General features: G+C 36.3%; 3 protein-coding genes across 3 annotated transcripts; 1 reads left to right on the forward strand and 2 right to left on the reverse strand.

Annotated features, from left to right (window-relative positions):
* Positions 1-1,640: 1,640 nt before the first annotated feature.
* LOC120266729 lies at positions 1,641-9,878 on the reverse strand. The gene is made up of 11 exons (XM_039274390.1): positions 9,716-9,878; positions 7,127-7,789; positions 6,725-6,902; positions 6,212-6,440; positions 5,777-5,916; positions 5,040-5,329; positions 4,556-4,768; positions 3,990-4,478; positions 3,229-3,888; positions 2,546-3,088; positions 1,641-2,128 (listed from the first exon to the last, which is right to left on the reverse strand). The coding sequence occupies exons 2-11, from the start codon at positions 7,388-7,390 to the stop codon at positions 1,886-1,888; spliced, it is 3,249 nt and encodes a 1,082-aa protein (XP_039130324.1). The 5' UTR covers positions 7,391-7,789; positions 9,716-9,878; the 3' UTR covers positions 1,641-1,885.
* A 1,725-nt stretch (positions 9,879-11,603) lies between these two features.
* LOC120267122 (inactive protein RESTRICTED TEV MOVEMENT 2-like) lies at positions 11,604-12,542 on the forward strand. The gene is made up of 2 exons (XM_039274824.1): positions 11,604-11,787; positions 11,913-12,542. The coding sequence occupies exons 1-2, from the start codon at positions 11,679-11,681 to the stop codon at positions 12,473-12,475; spliced, it is 672 nt and encodes a 223-aa protein (XP_039130758.1). The 5' UTR covers positions 11,604-11,678; the 3' UTR covers positions 12,476-12,542.
* A 70-nt stretch (positions 12,543-12,612) lies between these two features.
* LOC120267124 (5-methyltetrahydropteroyltriglutamate--homocysteine methyltransferase 2-like) lies at positions 12,613-16,976 on the reverse strand. The gene is made up of 13 exons (XM_039274825.1): positions 16,623-16,976; positions 16,427-16,514; positions 15,752-15,879; positions 15,466-15,657; positions 15,187-15,386; positions 14,940-15,103; positions 14,393-14,473; positions 14,148-14,314; positions 13,946-14,051; positions 13,595-13,845; positions 13,436-13,508; positions 13,217-13,345; positions 12,613-13,134 (listed from the first exon to the last, which is right to left on the reverse strand). Exons 1-13 carry the CDS (start codon positions 16,970-16,972, stop codon positions 12,769-12,771), a joined length of 2,295 nt encoding a protein of 764 aa, XP_039130759.1. The 5' UTR covers positions 16,973-16,976; the 3' UTR covers positions 12,613-12,768.
* Positions 16,977-19,040: the final 2,064 nt, after the last annotated feature.

Raw genomic sequence — 19,040 nt, forward strand, 5'->3', positions numbered from 1 at the left:
CCACTTTGTATGGAGTAGTTTCTTATCCATTTGCAATCTTGACTGCAATTTTTTTTTTATTGACCATACAATGGAGCAAAGGATTGAAAGATGTATAAAAGAGTAGATATTTTTTTAAAACATAGAATTTGAATTTGAATTTGAATTTGAAATCACTCACTTCAGTAACTCAGGTTTCTACTGTTTAGATTAACTCTTTTCAGTAATTTTATTTATGTAAGAAAAGTGTATGAAATTTAATAAAATTTTATAGAATTATAGAGTTTCATTTGAGAATGTTGTGATTTAACGATTAAATTTATAATAACATTTTAATTAATTAGATAAAAAAATGTTTTTATAGAATATGGATAAATCACATCAAAAATATGCATAAACGTGAAAGTTAATATTTTAACATACATGTGCCCTCATCTTATTTGAGTTGAAATTTGAGCTTGTTTTTTCTATCAAAATATAAATACTTTATACAGGAAACCGAGATCAAACTAGGCAAATACAAACCTAAAATTAAAAAAAATACATCTACAGTCCAGAATATAAATTTGCAAGTAAAAGATAGTGTAATTAAAGAAGGGTATATATGTAACAAAAGAAAAGATGGGACATGGTGGGTAGAGTGATTGTAAGGCAAAGGCACATGATAGGTGGTCCTTGAAGACATGAAAATAATAATAATAATAATAAATAATGGCAGAAGTGTGGGTTTTTGGGAAGTTCTTGTCTTCTTCTCTTAAGAATATTAGGGTTTATAAAACCCTTTAAAGCTTTCCATTAAGAATTTAAGAGTACTAAAGAAGCAATTGAGAATAATGACGACGAGAACAACGGTGCAAGTGGGCCACTCTGACAGAATTTCGTAAAAGTATAAGGGTTTAAATGAAAAGCAGTAAAAGAGAGGGAAAAAAAGCAGCCAAAAAAAAAAAAGCAGGGTTAAAGGAGAAAAAAGGGCAAAGATTCACCGACCAAAAAATATCATGCATGACCTCAGCGTTACAGTCTTCCCTTTTCATTCTTTTTTTATTGATAAAAATTTATAGTAACTTAGTAACTTTTATATTTACTGAGGGGTGTTTATGCAAAAAAAGACTCACCAACATTTCATATAAACTTTATATTAATGAATATGACAGATAAAGCACTTTATAAAACAAACTTATCAAATTTTAGAATCAATCTGATTTAAAATCTGCAAAACTATACATTTCTGCAGTTCTTGATTTTGCAGAATCAATCTGTTTTAATCCATAAAACAATCATTCAAACACAAAATTAAATTAAAAAATTTAAGCAAGAGAAACTCTCAGTGTTTTGAGCAGCTTTGCAATTCCACAGGACTTTTGACTGGCAGTAAGTATGTCAATCTCAGTACTAAAGAAACAAAAGTAAACTGAATACATGAACTTTGGAAGTTCTGTTTTAAGATTAATAAGAAAAGAAGACATGATTTTACAAAGAAGAGGCACTTTTGCATTGCCTCAAGAGCAACACGGCATCAGTATTTACAGAATCAGGACACAAGTGACACCTTTTCTTTTCAGAAAAGCAGCAACAATTTTAACTAAAATTTTATCTAAAGAATCTCTGCTGCTTTTCAGAATCACTCTAAAAGTAACAACAGAAACAAGAACTTTCAAATATAAAATTGAAATTCAAGAGTGTCCAAGAATATATAATGCAATTTCTGTATGGTATGATACTCATCTGTATAGTGTTATTGTAAAGCATGGAGATTTTGGAATGTAATGAAAATTTATCAGGTAAGATGAGTCAATTAATGGAACTAAAGCTGAAGAGAGTTCTGTACAGTTTGATTTACACAAGTAAGGTGGGAAGAGGTGAAGGTGACTTCACATTTGTTTATTTGTCAGTGAGACGATAGCGATTAGAACTTGGGCTCAGCCTTCACCAGTTTGACAGAGCTGTAGAAACGCTTGAGGTCCTTCATTGCCTTCTCTTCTATCTGAATTGATCGGATGGAGGAAGGGGCATCAGTTTCAGGCTTGAACCAACGGTTTGGAACAGTGTCCTTTGCGCCACCGGAATCTGATGGTGAGCCTTGTGAAGAGATAGAGAAACCTGATGTCCTTGTCTTTGGACTGTTAGATATGCTCAGTTGTTTCTTTTCCTGATAAAATCATAGCAAAGAAAAAGTTTGGATGACTGATTTTAAGATTCTAATCATATCAAAAACAAGTATCATGGCATTAAAACAAAGCAAATGATAAGAACAAAATTGAATGCTTAAAGATGAAGACTTGATAAGCATCCGAGTAATAGCTATTAATGAAAACCTTTTCTTGGTCCAGAATCACAATGTCATATGCCTAGTAAACAGAGATCATTAAATCAGACAATTTTAATCTTAACAAGAAAGAATAATAGACGATTATATAAAATCATTGAAAAATTTAATGCGCAAATTTTCAGAAGCATCACACACAATAAAAAGTAGATAAATATAAAGAGGTGAAATGATATGGAAACATAAAACTAATAGCATAAACAGAAGACTGAAAATTGATGATATCTGAGATTATCATACCTGCTGCATTTGAATGTTCCTCAATGATGGTCGGCCCATAACAGGTGAAGAACCAGCTGAAGACCAAGGAGGAGTGTTCTTCTCTCCTTCAGTTGTTGGCACAGCACGTGCAGGTGTTACCGGTATAGGTGTAGATATTGTCTTTGGTAAGAAGGAACTCAACCGAATCTGTCCAGGACTTACTGCACAGGTAAAATCTTCACACCGATCCTTCAACCTGTTATTTGTAACTTCTGTTGTTTTACTCTGCTCATTTTGAATATCACGAAGCGACGAAAGGCTTTTTGTAATTTTGGCCCCACCCCACGCTGGTCCATCGCTTTTGGGCGTGGGCGGTGGTGGAGGGGCCTGCCTCGGCTCATCAAGAGCGCCACTGAGAAACATTGACAGCCCACCCTTCTTGTTCTTTTTCTTTGAGGACGTTGATTGAGGAGCCTTACTATTATTGTTGGCGTTATGCGGCCTAGAGACACTTTTCGTGCCGAGCAAAGAGCAGCCTTCCATGATCCTGCTCTCACTGTTTATGTCAATACCCACCTCCTTCTGCCATATGGTAAAAATCGACAATATCACACTCCAGATAGTTTAATAGCAAGTTATATTTGGAAATAGTGAAGTAGATGAAATTTAGGTGAGAAACCAACAGGAACATAAAGCAGCATTAACATATCAAGTATACTGACCGTTTCTTTTGGAATTTCGAGGCTTTTGACATCTGGAAGATTTACAGTTGAGTTCTGTTCTACACTGACCTCTACTGAGTCAACTTCAGTTAGGGAAGTCATCAGCTTGTTCTTCCTTCTCTGTTTCCTGGACAGCTCAGACTTCTTATTTCGTTTCCCGTCTATCAAGGAAGGCAAGGATGCTTTTGATTCAGACTCAAGAGGGATGCCAAGTTCAGCAAGCGTATTCTCCACAGCAGATCTTGTTTCAAGCTTTGCAACTTGTTGGTCATCAAGATGATGACCGTTTAACTGCTTTGCTTCAAGCATATCTATTTGCTGTAGTTTCTTCCGAAGGGCTCGAACTTCCTTGGAGACAACCTGATCAGCTTTGTGATCTTTTTGCAGAAAACAATCTGTTCCCAAGCCTTCATAATTCTTCAGTGTTAGCTTCTTGCGATTAACACGAGGTCTGGTGTAACAAAAATCACTATTCTCCTCTTCACTATCAATGACAGCAGGAAATGTAGCTGTTGGTGTGGGTAGGCGACGGTGACACCAAGGCTCAGAAGACTTGTCATCCAAAGATTTCTCAAGCTTCACCAAAAGTTCAAGTGGAGCATTCATGATAGCTGATGCCGACACTGTGAAGATGTAATCAAGGTTGCGTATAGCTATTTCCTGCAAAGAAGTTCATTTTTTCTTTTAATTTAAACCACAGCGAAAGATAACATTCATCACTTCAACTGAACATTGGTAATTATAAAAGGAGGCAATAGTACCTCACAATGCTTTCTTAGTTCATGAGCTTCCAAAGTATCAGCAATATCCAATAGATGTATAGCGTTCCGCGGTTCCACCAGAAAATCTATAGCAGCTTTTTCACACAGGTTTTTCAAACTCGGTGCAACTGTACCACTAGAGCCACTAACTTTTGAGGCTTGCAGGCTTACTTCAACTTGTAAACCATCAAACATCAAATCTTCATTAACCTCTTCCAACATATCATTTACCGCTCTAGATTTCTGATGATTCTCTGTCACTTTAGGAGGGTAGCTGGGATGATAAAGAGATGAAGCAACTAGCAAATGTGTTTCCCCTACACAAACAGATGTAGCATGCTTGACACCATGTAAACGAGTTGCAACAGGAACATCAGCCCTATATTTCTTCCCATCCCACATATAGACATCTCCTGTTGTGGTAACAGCAGCAGTCCAGTATTTACCTGCTGAAAGGCTCACAACATTCCTTCCACACATTGAGTAAAGCTGCATGTGACAGCAAAACAAGACATAAGCAAGTGGATCATTTCCAGATCGACAAACTAATTCCCAATATATCCAACCTGTTGACATCTTAGATCAGGATCCGCAGAAACCCAATAGAACAGAGCACCATCATCGGTTAGCACTGTACTATGAACTGAGCCAGCAGCAACCGAAACAACATGAAGCCGTTCCGCTCGATGAAATTTAAGTGGTGCATTTCCACATTTTTTAAGACTTCTAGCAATGATGACACGCCTTGGGGTCACAAGCCGATGACCCCAGGTAAATACCTGAAGGAACACATGACCAACATGTATATACTCAATAAACAAGTCCACTAATATAAAATGATGACAGGACATTTTAGCAATATAGACTGCACAGTCACAACCAAGGATCAACGGATATCTGATCCATAAGAAACCTCCTCACTGCTGGACTGCCTAGGGAACATTACTAGTTTATTCAGGTTATCAGATGTTTTTTTGAGAAAGGTTTAAGTGACAGAGTTATTAAAAAGGTAAATGATAAAATTAAATGGAGATTAGTGCAACCAATTACCTCTCCATCAGATCCCAGAACAATTGTATGGTTCTTTGCAGCAGAAACTCCTTTGAGGACTTTTCCTTTTAAGTATTCAACCAACCGAGGTGTGGAATTTGAAGCTGAGTTGGAGGTGCCATAGCCAAGCTGGCCTTCCTTGTTGCAGCCCCAAGTGAAAACTTCACCGGACTCAGCAACTGCGGCAGTGTGTTTATTAGCAGCAGCAACAGCAACAATTTTTTCTCTGAGTGAAGTCACACGTCGGGGCGTGGGTTGCGTATCAACAGATGTATAACCTAGCTGGCCCTCTGCATGTGACAATAAGCATTCCAGCAACTGAGAAATTACAAACATGGTGCTATGCCCTTCTTGACAGACAATGGAAGTGATAAGTGAGAGCCACTGGATGGTGGATAGTACCAAACTTAAAAATACAGCCAGATAAAGGCTGATTGGACAACATTCAGAGATCAGAGGTATAAAATAAATAAAATACAAGAAATAAATTCTTGATAATATTTGATGAAAGCAACTCTACAAATTCCCTACAATGCCAAAACCATAATAATGAAAATAATTATCAAATTATTGCTCTTTCAATAATGAAAACTCGAGTATGATAGCAACATGTGAATTGATGTTTAAGGCCTTGGTTAGAGGCTAAGCCATAATGACTAACTAGGCAAATCTTGACAGGAAGTATTAGTAGATGGAGTACAGAGGTGAAAAAGGTTTGGAAAAAAAAAAAGAACTACCTCTGTTTGATCCCCAAGTAAAAACATCCCCATTCTCGATCGCAATAACTGTATGATGCTTAGCAGCTGCAACAGCTCTCACACGGCGGGATCCCAAACCAAAAGTTACTTTCCGAGGAGTAATAGCTGCAGCTTGGCCACTGCAAACAATCAGAAGCTAGTTCATCAACCCATCAAGATGACTATAAAAAACAAAAAACTAAGGAGCAAACATGACTCACTTCTGCAATCAAAACAGGTTGACAGGTGTCTAATTTGCAAAACAAAAGAAATAGCTACTAATTGTATTCAAACTTGTTAACTACCGGAAGGAATAGCAAACAGCTCCCAGGTTTCACTGAACTGTTATCTTAAAGAGAAAATGGATTCTTCTAACTTGTCCTTCTTGAAGATTCAGAAAAAGGGTTAAAGCAAGTGAAAGAGCATTTACAGTACCTGTGTATGTCAAATTCTGGGTGTCCAAGGCGGCCACCCCTCCCAAATCCCCAAGTATAAAGTTCTCCACTAGCAGTGACTGCTACGCTATGAAACTTCGAGGCCACAATTATTTTTACATAGGAGCTATGAAGAGCATCAACTTTGCCTGGCAATTTCTGCACATGTGCATTTCCAGTTCCTAATTGGTAATTTGTACCACTTCCCCAGCTATAGACTTCAGTTGCAACTGAAATTACAGAAACGATTTATAAGCACCAATGAGCTAATGAATATTGGTCATAAATGACAGCTTCTGATTAGCATTTCATAAGACCAACTTCCAAAACAATGATATAATGACAATGTTCTTGACAATATTATTTAGCAAACTTGATTTCAATTATCTATCATAACATGGAAGCGCAAAAGTTCTTTAAACACAAACTTTGATGAATCAAGGGAACAGAAAACTAATTTCACAATTATACAAATAAAAACATAACAGGGGCAACCGATATAAGATGTGAACACCTGAATCAAGTCCACTTCCAATAATCTGTGAAATAGGCCCAGAGAGAAGATCAACAGGAGTTCGATATTTGGAGTCCTCCAATAAAAGAGAAGCTCCATGCTGTAGAAGAACACTTGCTACAGCTAGATGACCAAAATGGAGAGCTCTGTGAAGGCTGCTCCAACCTGATTCCCCATCCTAAAATACAAAATTTGTAGGTTACAAACAGAAGAACCAGAGCTCAGCATTGTTGTAAAAGCCAGGAAATTCACATCTTCTGATACTAGTAATAAAGCAGTTACATGAAAGCAAAAACTCAATATTGAACTAATAAAACTCTCCATAATGGTTGTTTAGAGTTCCACCTAATAGACAAAGACACAAAGATATGAGGCGAATTGTTACGAGAATATATTACTCACCCTCACATTAGGATCTGCACCTGCAGCAAGTAGCCTCTTCACCATGGGCACATGATTTCTCCATGTTGCTATGTGAAGCGGTGAAAGACCGAAAGCATTTCGCATATCGATATTTCCACCATTCTTCTTTAGTAATAACAACGCAGAATCTAGTTCGGCTATGGACCCTTCCCGGGCAATAAACCATAAATCTTTTTGAGAATTGCTAGAAGAAAACCGGCGAGTCTGCTTAACAGAGACTGATGGTGATGTCAAACTCTCCATGGGGTTTAAGCCACCTTAATTGTGAAATTTTATTAACTATAGATATTCTAGACCAGAGTATCAGATAGATGTACCCCAGCTGTTGTAGCAGGCTCAAGCCCTAGCTCACGCAACCATTTCTAGTAACAAACAGCCTATAATTAGTGAATAGGCCGAAACAGAAACTCTACTGAGTTCTGCAGCCCTCACTCCTTATGAAATTATAAGACAACTAATAAACAAAATGGCTACAACAACACTTAACCATCTCCATTTATTTCTCAAACCATCACCCGCTAAACAGCATGTTGAAATCTACCAACTAATGAATGGTGAGTATATTAAAAATCTTATATCAGAGTGAGAATCCGATGCAAGAAGGATGTTGCAATCTAAAGGAACCCTCTTTGCAAATGACTCCTGCAAAAAGACCATTAATTCAAGTAAATATAGTAGGAAAAAAGGTATTACGATATGGAAGTAGACAAACAAGATCATCGTAATTGATAAAAAAACTCACATAGTGATAACATGAAAATTAAAAAGGATTACTCTATGCCACGACAATCACGAGCAAATAATTAAGAAATTTACCAGAAGATTGGGAAAGCAGGTAAACAAAAGGTGACTTTATATGATGTGAAAATATCACTTTACACTACATAAGAGAAAACCCAAGGCCCATCTAAAAGTACTTCAGTATGTATAGATATAAATATATCCTTCAGGTATTTTACAAATATCTCAAACTTTCTGAAAGCTGAAAAGATTATTGGCATAAAGTGCATCACAGTCTTCATTACCAACATAGAATGACCATAACAAAGCCCCAACAAGCATTTGATATATCCAGTACAGTAATTGACAAGATGCAGCTGGCATGAGGAATGACATTCTTAAGAAAAACTGCTGCAATTGTATTTACGGAAAGCTAAGTACGGATAGGCAACTAAAAATGATATATGTGCCTCAAGATGGATTGTGTGCATGAAGACAAAAAAGAAAATATAGTCCAAATAATATAAATGACATCAAGAAGAAAATGTGAGATTGCTAAATAAATCCTAATAAAGATACAATATGAATGACATCAAGGAAATGACAAAAAAGAAGTTCCGATTCCAATTTCTAATAATATAATATCAACCAAGTTGAATAAGAAACCATCAAAGCAGTGCCATAGGAGCATGATTTATAAACATAAAGTTCAAACATCGCAAACGTCAAAAAAGCAGGATCTACTGGATTAATGTCTATTCTTGCAAGTGGTAATCAGAACGGGAAATTCTAGTGACCAATATAGTCCAAATAAAAAGAAACAAATATTGCCATGCATGTAACTAGCTACAAATGTAACACAATAATATGATCAACGACAAACTTGCACTTCTCCCTTCTATATGGCAGAATTCATATCAGCATTCTCTGGCAACTCTTGACGACCAGTTAATAGATAACTGAACATGATCTCCAACCGAGCCATAAAGCTTACCATTGAAGTGAATATCATAGATAACAGAACATGGCATTAAAAATATATATAAACAGGGATAACAGCATCAAATATCCAATCCCGTGTATCTAGACATAATGATGCCACTGCAAGATCATGTCATAACATGACAAAAGAAAATCGCTACAATCATACAATGTCTATCTCTAGTAACAACTTCAAGTAAGTTTACACGCTCGGTCCGAACTGTTTAACTTGTTTTCTCAGTTTACATAAATTGAACACATAATTAACTCAACAAAAACATATTCATGCCTGCATAGTTCAACTAAGAATCACATTGAAAGAATGCCTTTGATTGCTTTAAGTACAAGAACAAGTGCAACCATCAAGAAATGCAAATTGAGTAATGAGATTTCTTCACCAAATGAATCATTTCTCATATTCAGAGCAAATAACACAGCAAGACATGAAACCCCAATAGACTCAAGAAATCCCCAAAATTAATGTGAAAGAGTAATTTGCCAAATCAGTGTATTTCCATTGGAACTAATAAAAGAGAGTTTTTTCACGGAACTTAACGTAATAAACTAAATCCAATTGATCACATTTGATTCAAAAACAAATCACACAGATCACAGAACCATGCACAGAACCAATAAAAAATCGTAACTTTACAAGAAAACCAGATCAAAATCAAAAGAAAACCAAATCAAAACCGCCCAAGACGCAATTTTGACATCCAAAACCAAACCCTTTGTTCAAAAACCATTTAAAACAACATAAAAATCACACTTTTCGGATCAAGAACAACCTGAAATGCCACTGAAATCAACCCAAAATTGAAAATTCTAATTAAATAAATAAAAAAAAGCTATAAAAAGAAATCTCACCTCAAATCCCTAGAGAAAAACAAGTAATTCATCCTCTTTTCCTCCCCCTCTTCCCCTCTATAATAAACTTTTACTATCAAGAAGCGAATCAACGCACGGTATATACCACAAGAGCAGTCATTTCCGAAACCCCAAATCTCTCTCTCTCTCTCTCTCTCTCTCTCTCTCTTTCAACTCTACAGACTTGTTCCTAGCACCAAGGCTTTATGCTCCACAGGAAAATTGAACAGGTTCGAAGGGCATTTCCGGAAGACCAGATTCACTGTCGTGGACTATACAATATGACCAAAATGCCCCTAGTTTTTTAAATTTTTTAAAAAAATTAATAATTATTAAGCAATCTGAAATTTTATTGTGAATCTAATATTAATGGAGTTAAAATTATCAGTAAAAATATAATAATACCCAACATTTCTTCTAAAATTTTGTTTATTTATTTATTTCCAAATAAAATACTGAATTTATTCTTTCCATGATGAACTAAATAATTTCAAAAAAAAAAATTTTTTTTTGCCAATTTTCTCAGCATGCCTCTCTTGCTTCTTTATACATACCTGTATATATATATATATAAACATGAATGTGATTGTCAGAACAAACAAAGTAGGATTAAATCATTACTTTTTTAATCAGCACTTTTTGCTTTCATTGTCATCAAATTCTAATCTTAGATTTGAGATCCCATTTAATATATTCCCAAACTGCCCCTGCCCCACCTGCAATTCCAGGCTTTTCTTTGGCATTTATTGTTTTGCATTCCCAAAATGCCCCTCTCTTGTTACAAGGCGGTTTCTTCCATAAATGCCTGGCTCCATTTATCACCCCAACAAGAAAAAGGTAATACTTATATATTAGTTTATTTTAATTTTTAAAAAATGCCATCATGTAAATTTGGCTATTTAAGAGGTGATTTTTATTTGTTAAATAATAATACTAATATATTATTATATTAATATTATATAAGTACAGTGTTTGAATGGTCCCACGAAATCCAAAGATGCGAAGAATATGCCAATATCAATGTCCCCTAAACAAGGAACTCATGGGATGATGCTTAAAGATATTCCTTCACCAAACCTTTGTAACCACCGTGTAACCCTGTCACTTTTTAGAAATTAGGTGCATCTCAACTGTTTGGACCCAAAGTAGGCCTTCCCTGGGCCAAGAAGATTGCCCCAACAAAGAATGTGGCCCATGACAGCCCACTCGTTGTGGCACAACCGGTTTTTTTTATATTTTTTAGTACTTTTGTTTTTTTTCCTATTTGGCACCTTAAAATCTCCCGCTGAACAGAAACAGTAGATTAAAAGCGTAAACAAAATGAGCACTATATATTTGTCTGTTTTTGTCCATAATTATAAAAATGGTGATTTTTGTTTTTTACTGTAATATGGATAAATCACGTATTAGGAGCAAGCATAAGTATTAAGTCAATATCTCATACATGTGACACATCCGTAAAAATAAATGTGATTCAAACTTTGACTTCTTTAAAAGATGCAAATACCCATCAAAAGAAAAATTTGGTACCATCAAAATCAATCTTAACATCTCAATTTTTTCCTACCTAGAAGAATAAGACAATCCAAACATGTCTCTAATACAGCATTCAAGTAAAAAATAAAAATAAATAAAATAAGGAGGGAAGGAGATGACTTGAACCAAATCAAGAAGAAGAGTATAAAGCAAACAAAGAAGCTCCTCATCCCCCCCTCCTGCATGCTCAGAGAGAGATAACCTCAACCAAAAGACATGGACAAGGAATGGATACCTAGCTAATACTACAAACATTACTTCTCATTTCAACATTTCCCAACCAACTCAACATAACACATATATATATATATATATATATATATATAAACCCCATGCACAACATCACCTCCATCAAAACACACACACACCCCATTAATTAGAACACCTTCAAATCAAATAACTAGTGAAAACTCATCAAGAAATAGCCATGGCATACAGCACCATGCCAAGGACCACAACCATTTACAAAGATTTTGAACCTGCATATGAATGGTCTCAAGAACAAAACTCTGACACTCTCCTCATTTATCTTCCAGGCAAGTTCTTTTTTTCTATTTTAATTTTTTTCAAGAGTCATGAGACTTATATATATATATATATATATATGTTCATATTTATATTTATTTAATTAATTTATGTGAGATTGCTAATAATCGTATAGACTTCAAGAAAGAAGATATAAAAGTTCAGATAGACAATTATGGTAATCTAAGAGTTGAAGGAGAGCGTCGTCTTGAAAGGAACCAAAGGCTCAGGTTCAGCAAGGATTTCGAAATTCCGGATAATTGCAATGTAGATGATATCAGAGCAAACTTCAGGGATGGACTACTTTATATTTGGTTGCCCAAGTTGATCACCAAAGCCGAACTAGAAGAAGAAAAGCCAAAAGTAACACAAAAGCCGGAAGAACAAAAGCCGAATAATCAAAAGAAGGAGACAGATGAGAAACAGAGCACAAGAGTGCAAGAAGAGCTGGAGAAGATAGAGCAGCCTAAGAAAGATCATGAAAGAGATGATAAAAAGAAGGAAGAGTTCTCATGGCCTGATGGTATTAGTGAAGTAAAAGAGAAGGAAAAGGAGGTTGGCAATGGAATGAAGAAGGAAAATGGTTCACTTGCTTTGGATAAGAGCCAGCAAAGAAAGCTTCTGATTAATGTTGCTGTCGCTTTTATGGTTTTGGTGGGGCTTGGAATGTATGTCACCTTCAAGATGAGCAAATCTTGATATTGTATATATATATATATATATGCATGTATATATGCTAATGGATTGATTCATAATAAAGAAGCAAAGAACAATTACCAAATAGTAAATAGCATTCCTTTTGGCAATGCAAGACAATTGAACTCAAAATCCAGCACACGAGGTAAGATAAGTAAAAGGGAAACAATGACTTGATCAAACAGAGCAATACTTGTATGTTCCTAAACTTAAGCTTTGATTAGCACACAAAAAGATATTATTGGAAAGGCACTTCAAAATTATAAGAATTACGCCGATGGTGCTTCATCGAAAGTCTAAGCACTGGCAAGTTCCTTGCGGAGGAGTTTTGCAGCAGCAACCATGTTGGCAAGGGCAGGCTTGACCTCGGTGTACTTCCTGGTCTTCAGACCACAGTCAGGGTTGACCCAGAGAATGTTCGACTCGAGGACAGCTAACATTTTGTTGATACGGTCTGCAATTTCCTCGGTCGATGGAATCCTGGGAGAGTGGATGTCGTAAACACCAGGACCTATTCCGGCACCATATTTCACACCCTCACGGAACACAGACAAGAGTTTCTCATCGGATCGGGAGTTCTCGATTGTGATCACATCAGCATCTATGCCAATGATCGGGTGGATGATATCATTGAAGTTTGAGTAGCACATATGAGTATGAATCTGCACAATAACAAAATTAATGTGCATTCATGTGCGAAATAATAGAACAAATTCGTCAGAAAAATCGGTGTGCGGAAGGTACCTGGGTGGTATCTTTCACACCACAGTTGGTGATCCTAAATGAGTGGATATCCCAGTCCAAATAGAAAGATTGCTCGGACTTGCGAAGAGGCAAGCCTTCTCGAAGAGCTGCTTCATCGATTTGGATAACCTGAATGCAAACATCAAAATGTTTAAAGTCACGAGACAATATACTGCATAGTGTATGATAATTATGCATGCTAAAACTTAAAGAACTAACCTGAATACCAGCAGCTTCCAAATCTTCAACTTCCTTCTTGATGGCAAGAGCAATTTGATAGCAGGTCTCAAATCTGGGTCATATCATTGACGGTTAATGCTTCCAAACAAGAGAAAGATAAGTGATGGTTAAACAGAGGAATTTGTCCCGTAGGCTCACCTTGGCTGGTCGTTTCTGACGAAATACCAGTTGAGGATGGTAACTGGACCTGTCAACATTGCTTTCATTGGTCGGGAGGTCATGCTCTGGGCCATTGAGGACCAGAACACAGTCATTGCCTTCGGACGGCTAACATCACCATAGATGATGGGTGGCTTCACACAACGTGACCCATATAATTGCACCCAACCGTTAACAGTGAATGTAATGCCCGCAAGCTGCTCCCCGAAGTACTCGACCATGTCATTCCTCTGTGAAAAAAGTAAATCAAAAATTAATTCAGTATCTTTCACAAAAAAGTCTCATACCTCAGAACATTATATTGCAGTTACAATTTAGAATTGAACTCACCTCAGGCTCTCCATGGACCAGGACATCAATGTCAAGCTCCTCCTGCAACTTGACAACTTTGCTGATTTCTTCACTGATGGCCTGCACATACTCCTCTTCAGAGATCCTGTGACACAAAGGAATATCATTGAAACAATTAATTATCATAAGAATAGAAGGATTAAATGATCACAGAGTTGTGTGTTTAATGAAGAGTTCCCACTTGATTGCCTTGTATTCACGTTGCACTCTGCGGAGATCCATTGTCTGAGGGAATGAACTGATGGTGGCAGTAGGAAGGATTGGAAGGTTCAAATTCTTCTGCTGGGCATCCAATCTGGCACTAACAGGAGTGGCCCGACGATGGTCAGAGCCCTTCAAAGCGGCAGCCTGAGTACAAAAAAAAAGGTTAGCTTTTTAGACAAAGCTCACTTCACACAGGGTAGATATGGGTAATCAAGAACTTACAGCTTTCTGAACTTCCTCATTGTTAACTCTAGGAGATGACTTTCTTGAAGCCTGAGCAGCAACATTTGATGAGAAGAAAGCCTGCAAAAAATAACAAATAGCAAGAGAATGAAAATTAGAAATTCAGCCATTCCTCGTGCACAGCAGCATTAAATCTGACCATAGAGCTGGCTCCATTGTGAAGCCATGTAAATGACAACATTTGCAGAAGCTCATCCAATGGATAGAAGAAATTTATTGGCCTAATTACCTACAAGTACAATAAAGAAAAGCAAGAATAACAGCAGTGGTAATAAACCAATGGGGTAAGCAAGGTTATCCTGGATTTTTGTTGTCCGTGGAGGAATCTAAACTAGGGAAGCTTTTGCAACAAAGGAGTATATTTGGAATGCATGCACACAATTAGCAAATTTGGGAAAGTAACATACGGTTTGCTAGTTTTAGAGGAGGGAGGCAGAATTATTCCAGAGTTATTCCCTATAACAAAGAAACAAGAAGAATACAAAAATGGAGTAACACAAAATAATAGTTGTAGAGTACTCTGTACCTCATCCTTGGTACCAGCCAATGCCTTGGCCAGTGCATTAACTTCAACAACTTTCTGTGCGGCAAAAGAGAACCATGATTTGATTTCACTGTCGAGCTTGGTCTCATTTACAAGATCAACAGCAGAGTGCATGAGTGAGCAGGAGGTCGAAACAACAAGCTTGTCTGTTGAACAAATAAGTAAAGTTCATTAACCAATGAAAGCATATACATAGATGAAAATTCTTTTCATATGCAAGTATGAATACCTTTGCCCACGATAGCCTCAAGGGCCTCAAGTGTGCTAAGGGAAGAAGCGAGATCATTGGCCCAAATATTCCTCCCATCTACAACTCCAGCAAAAAGGAACTTGCCAGATGGAAACCCACCTTTAATCAGGTCAAGGGTCTGGGTTCCACGCACAAGATCAAAACCAATACCAGAAATGCCACTCAAGCCAGTAATCGTCCTAAAACAGCAAAGGGGAGAAATAAGATTACACACAGGAAAACATAGAAAAAATTCATGAGATAAGCATGGCCACTGACTTAAATGCCTCAGCAGGAACATCAGCAAAGTAGGTCTCAATCAACACATTCAAACCAGAAAATGATGATTCTAGTTCTGAGTAGGCCTCAGTGAATGCCTGCAATTGGTGAGATTGAAGATCAAGGACAAGGGTGGGCTCATCAAATTGAATCCAGGTGGCACCAGCCGCCTTTAACTCAGCGATAACTTCCCTGTGGATAATTATATTAACTTATTAAGATTGAAAAAGGGGGAAAACAAATATGTATGAATAAACAATAGCTAGAACCATGTTTAAAGACTTACATGTAAACTGGCAGCACCTTCCTCAAGAGAGAAAGCAGAGAAAAGGACTTCTCTACTCCTTTCGCAGGCTTGGAAAGCAATAAATAAGAGACAGGTCCTACAAGTACTGGGACTGTATCAATTCCAAGCTGCATCACAGCAGGAGAAATACGGATGAGAAGAGGATATTAAGCAAAACATAAGAGAATGTTAAGAGATAGTGTCTCGCTACCTGCAGAGTGCACAAGTTCATGTGAATTTTCAAAGAGAGTATCCAAAAACGAATCTATATCTTTCTTGAACACCACCACTGAATTCCAGTTATTAGCAGCAATTATTTTATGATGTAGCATTGGAAACATGTTTAATCGCCATTACATAGTAAGGTTAATCTATCTGCCAGATTGCCATTTAAACCCAAAATTTTGAATAAAAAAAAGGGGTGAAAACTAGCATTCTCAACAATTTAATTACCTGTCTCAATTATTAAACAACATTGAATTGCCCAAAATTGAATATGAAGCAATTACCAAAGTTTCTTGTTACAATAAGAGATCAGTTAATTATGTATAAAGCTTGGCCATGTAAATACATGCATTTCATTCCATGAGTTGACAGATCCAAGTAGCATTTAATTTTAATCAAATATTATAATTCATCATAATAGATTAAATTAATCATTAATCCAGATCATACCGCTTTGGCCTCCTTGTATTCAGACACAGCCTTGTGAGAAGCATAGGAAAACTTTGTCTCTGGCCCCAACTCAGGGACAATGAAATGGCTGAATCAACAAAAATGACAAATAAGAACGCAACCAATAAGTTCAAGAACTTCAAGTCAATAAAAAGTCCAATACTGAAGATTCAACATTTACAGTAAGATTACTTACTAGTTGGTATCAAACCACTTGGTCATCTCCATAGCAGGCTGAGACAAATTTCCCCTTGCCATAGAGAAATAGATATCAAATCCAATCTCACCACCTGTCCATCCATACTTAGGGGGGACAGCTCCGAGCATTGCAGTTGTATCAAGAACTTTTTCACAAAATGAAAAAGTGTTGCTAGGAATAAACTTGATCCCAGCATCAGCCATTTGTTTCCAAATGGAAGCTCTGAGATCTGCGGCAACCTTCTGCAAATCCTCACCACTGCTCTTGCCATCCCAAAAAGATTCTAGTGCAAACCTAAGCTCTCTCTTTGGTCCAATGCAAGGATATCCAACGATGTGTGACACCATAAATCTGGCAGCATCAATTCAATCAAACACCACACATTCACATAACATGCAATTTCTATTAATTATGAAGTGGATACAACAGATAAAACTTTGTAACTGCATGCCAGGCAATAAATTTAGATTTTTATGGAAAATGTAGAACCTCCGCATTAGAAAGGAAGAACAAAACAACAGAAACAGTCCACTAGAAGTGGAAGACTGACAAAACAACAACACAACAACAACAAAGGTCTGAACAACATAAATTTAGATTTTGAACAGGAAACAGCATGATGAATTGTGTTAAACCTTCACATATATACATATAAGCAAGCGTACATACATAAACAGCATAAAACCAGAGTTTTTTTGTTTGAAAAACCACACATCTACTCGAAAGACTGCAACTCAAGAGCACCAAACCGGATCTCAACGAAAATTGGCCTACCTTTTAGCGGTACCGAGAAGAGAAGAGAGAGCCACAAGAGAGAGAGGTTTAGAAGAGGGCGGCAGAGGAGTCTCAGAGGAGGCGCGAATCGTTAGCGGACTTCCTGGGGGTATTTATAGAAGAAACTAATAATAATAATAATAATAATAATAATAATAATAATAATAATAATTAGGAGGAGTCTCATAGGTCCAGAGGAAGTGGACTTCCTGGGGGTATTTATAGAAGAAACTAATAATAATAATAATAATAATAATTATTATTATTATTATTATTATTATTATTATTATAAAACTAATACATTACTAAATGTCTCATAGACTGATAGTATTGGTTACGTTATCATAGTGCTCATGTTAACAAGGACTGTCTAGATTAATTTCTTATCAGTATTTACATTTATGCCCCTAATATATAGTGCTCATATTTTTATTTTTAAAAAAAATAGCATGTATGCATTAAAATATGATTTGGAAAAATAAATAATAGTGATAGTTATATTAAAAATCAACAGCTTAGAAGGGTAGGCATGTAAATTAAGTTGCTCACAATGTGTGGATTTTTAGGAAAGTTTTTTATTAAGTTGATTTAATCATTTTGGATATTCGAATTTAGTCAGGCAAATTATATTTAGATAATTTTTAATCACTGTTAAAGTTTAAAAATATTTACATGGATTTAACTTTGGAGGAAATTTGTTATGTGATGTGAAGAGAACAGGTTTTGAAAAGGGGAAAGATAAGTTAAATATTATGCTGTGCAATGTTAATAAAATAATAAAATAGAAAAATAAATAAGATAATGCAGACAAAACGAAGTTGGTGAGACCGTTTAAGGAGTTGGTGAGAGATTGAACGGAAACTCTGGGCGGTAAGGAAGAAACTCTTCCAGAAACTTCTCTTCGCGCGGTCGTGATCTTGCTTTCCATTTCCTCACCACTCTGGACGGTCGTGATCTTGCTTTCCATTACCGCACTGCTCTGGACGGTTGTGATCTCGCTTAAGTTAGTCCCTTATTTTATAATAATTAGAAGAAGAATTAATTAAGAGGTGGTCACAGGGTAGTGTCATGCTCTTAATCCGGCTCGATGGACCCAGGACGCTGATAAACGGCCGTACTCCTAAGACCGAAACCAAGTAGATATATAAAGCCTCAAAACCTGATCTAAACAGAACATACAATATAACATGGTTGTAATATCAAAGGTCAAAAACAGAAATTTACAATATTCAAAATTTCAACTTTAAATATAAACTGGTGTTCTATAAATAAAACAAATACTTACACAGACAGAATGACAGCTCAAATTTAAAAAGGATCAATAATATAATCTCTTACTAGCTCACTAAAATGTCTGTTGTACTATTTACTTCAGATCTGAAAAAAAAAATTCAACAACAAAATTATTAGCTTGACAGCCCAGTAAGCATCCACTAAAAATATAGGGATCACTTACACAAAATTATAAATTATCAAAATGCAAAATCAACAAAATAAATTTATTTCACGTATACACAGATGTTAAAAACTGAGCATATAGGTCCCCCAAACAATTATTGCCAAAACAAAATCATGAAATTCATATATTTACCCTCAGTGACCCGAGACAAAATTTATCAGAAATCAAATTTTTACCCTCGG

The sequence above is a fragment of the Dioscorea cayenensis genome, chromosome 8, assembly GCF_009730915.1.
Source record: "Dioscorea cayenensis subsp. rotundata cultivar TDr96_F1 chromosome 8, TDr96_F1_v2_PseudoChromosome.rev07_lg8_w22 25.fasta, whole genome shotgun sequence".
NCBI lineage: Eukaryota > Viridiplantae > Streptophyta > Magnoliopsida > Dioscoreales > Dioscoreaceae > Dioscorea > Dioscorea cayenensis.